The sequence below is a fragment of the Pinus tabuliformis genome, chromosome 3_1 (genome assembly GCF_031772625.1).
Source record: "Pinus tabuliformis cultivar Carrire ecotype Pingquan chromosome 3_1, CPIR1, whole genome shotgun sequence".
In the NCBI taxonomy this organism is placed as follows: Eukaryota; Viridiplantae; Streptophyta; class Pinopsida; order Pinales; family Pinaceae; genus Pinus; species Pinus tabuliformis.
This window is the reverse complement of record NC_142301.1, coordinates 707,436,379-707,438,300: the sequence shown is the minus strand read 5'-3', so window position 1 is coordinate 707,438,300 and position 1,922 is coordinate 707,436,379. Positions and strand designations below refer to the sequence as shown.

The following is a 1,922-nucleotide window of genomic DNA, read 5'->3' as shown; positions in this document are numbered from 1 at the left end:
CTACCAACCTTACCTGGTTTAAACTATCCCACATATCAGCTCAAAGATTTTACTAATTTCAACTACTAACCTTACATGGTTTAAACTATCCCACCTATCACCTCAAAGTTTGGTTCAAAATATCTAAAACCATATGGATTAAAGCTGACCAAGTTAGAGAGTTGGAACCTTCGGTGATTTCAACTACCAACCTAGGGTGGTTTAAGCTCAGATCCGACGGATCGAAACTTCAGTGGTTTCAAACTTAAGTGGTTGAAGCCCATCCAACGTAGCACCCCAAAGGTCCGATCAAGATATCCGATGGGTGGATTATTTTCGCTTTCTTGGGGTACTGTATAGCTCAAACTCCATATCATTCCGGAGACTTTTCCAAATGCAAGTCGCGCGATTTCATTAATATTGTATAGTGGTCGTCGTCGGTCGTGACCTTGATAGCGACAGATTTGGAAATCATGTATTAATATCCATTCTCCTGAGGAGGAACTTTCGCTCAACCGAAAGGATCGATTGGGATGGTAATTCCATGGAGCAGCCTCGCTCTTATGGCCTTCACCTCGACCCTCGCCATACCACTGTTTCCTGCAGATGCCGTGGAGAATCATCGACATACCACTTTTCTCTTCAACGGATTCAATGGAACCAACTTGATCGTGGAGCCGCAGGCTTCAGTCCTCCGCTCCAAATCCGTGCTTGCCCTCACAAATCATTCACAGTCTATACAGGGTCGAGCGCTGTATTCAATTCCAGTGCAAATGAAAAGCAACGGGACGCTTTCTTCCTTCAGCACCACCTTCGTTTTCTCCATAGTGCCTTCTCCTTCTAACGCAGGGGGTAATGGAATAGCCTTCTTCATGTCGCCCCATACGTCTTCCATGGGAGGTCAGCCATCCCAGTATCTGGGTTTGCTTAACCTCACCAGCAATGGGCAGCCATACAATCATTTATTCGCAGTGGAGTTCGATACAACCATGGATCTGGAATTCAATGACATCGATAGGAACCACGTAGGTGTGGATATCATCAACCTGACCTCAGTCCATGCCGAGACTGCCGGCTATTGGAATATGAGCGACTTCCATAAATTAAGCCTCAAGATTTGGCAGAACATACCGGCCTCGATAGATTACAGTCATCTTCAAAGGTTTTTTTTTGAATCTAGGATAATCAGTAACTGGTGAGAGTTATCCTGAACAGACCCAGATCAAATCTAACTCACTGCCACTATAAACCTAGGCTACAGGTTTTTATCCTGAACAGACCCAGATCAAATCTAACTCACTGCCACTATAAACCTAGGCTAGAGTTATCCTGAACAGACCCAGATCAAATCTAACTCACTGCCACTATAAACCTAGGCTACAGGTTTTTATCCTGAACAGACCCAGATCAAATCTAACTCACTGCCACTATAAACCTAGGCTACAGGTTTTTTTTTTAATCTAGGATAATCAGTAACTGGTGAGAGTTATCCTGAACAGACCCAGATCAAATCTAACTCACTGCCACTATAAACCTAGGCTACGTGCAACAACCTGCAAGCCACACAATAGCAGGAAACTTATGCCTCAACAAGAGCCGAGACGTCCTCAATGGGGTCGCCTATTCTTCTAGCCAAGACACAACAGGTCATATATATACTCAATGGGATTTGAACCCTCATCTCGTGGGTTTCACCCAACAAAACTTACAGCTAAACCCCATATCATTGTATACAATCATCTTCAAAATTACCTCAACGTTACCATCACAGTGGACAGCTTGCTCAGACCATAGAGACCGTTGATATCTCTAAGAACCGATCTGGGCAGCATTCTGCAAGAGAAGATGTTCGTTGGCTTTTGAGCAGCCACGGGGAATATCATAGAATACCATTACATTCTCGCATGGAGCTTTACAGCCCAGCGCACGGGGTCGTCCCTTAA

The 1,922-nt window shown here is 44.5% G+C and overlaps 1 protein-coding gene across 1 annotated transcript; it reads left to right on the top strand.

The window, feature by feature from the left end:
• The first annotated feature begins 512 nt into the window (after positions 1 to 512).
• LOC149189139 (L-type lectin-domain containing receptor kinase V.9-like) lies at positions 513 to 1,922 on the top strand. The gene is made up of 2 exons (XM_089410140.1): positions 513 to 1,141; positions 1,751 to 1,922. Exons 1-2 carry the CDS (start codon positions 513 to 515, stop codon positions 1,920 to 1,922), a joined length of 801 nt encoding a protein of 266 aa, XP_089266266.1.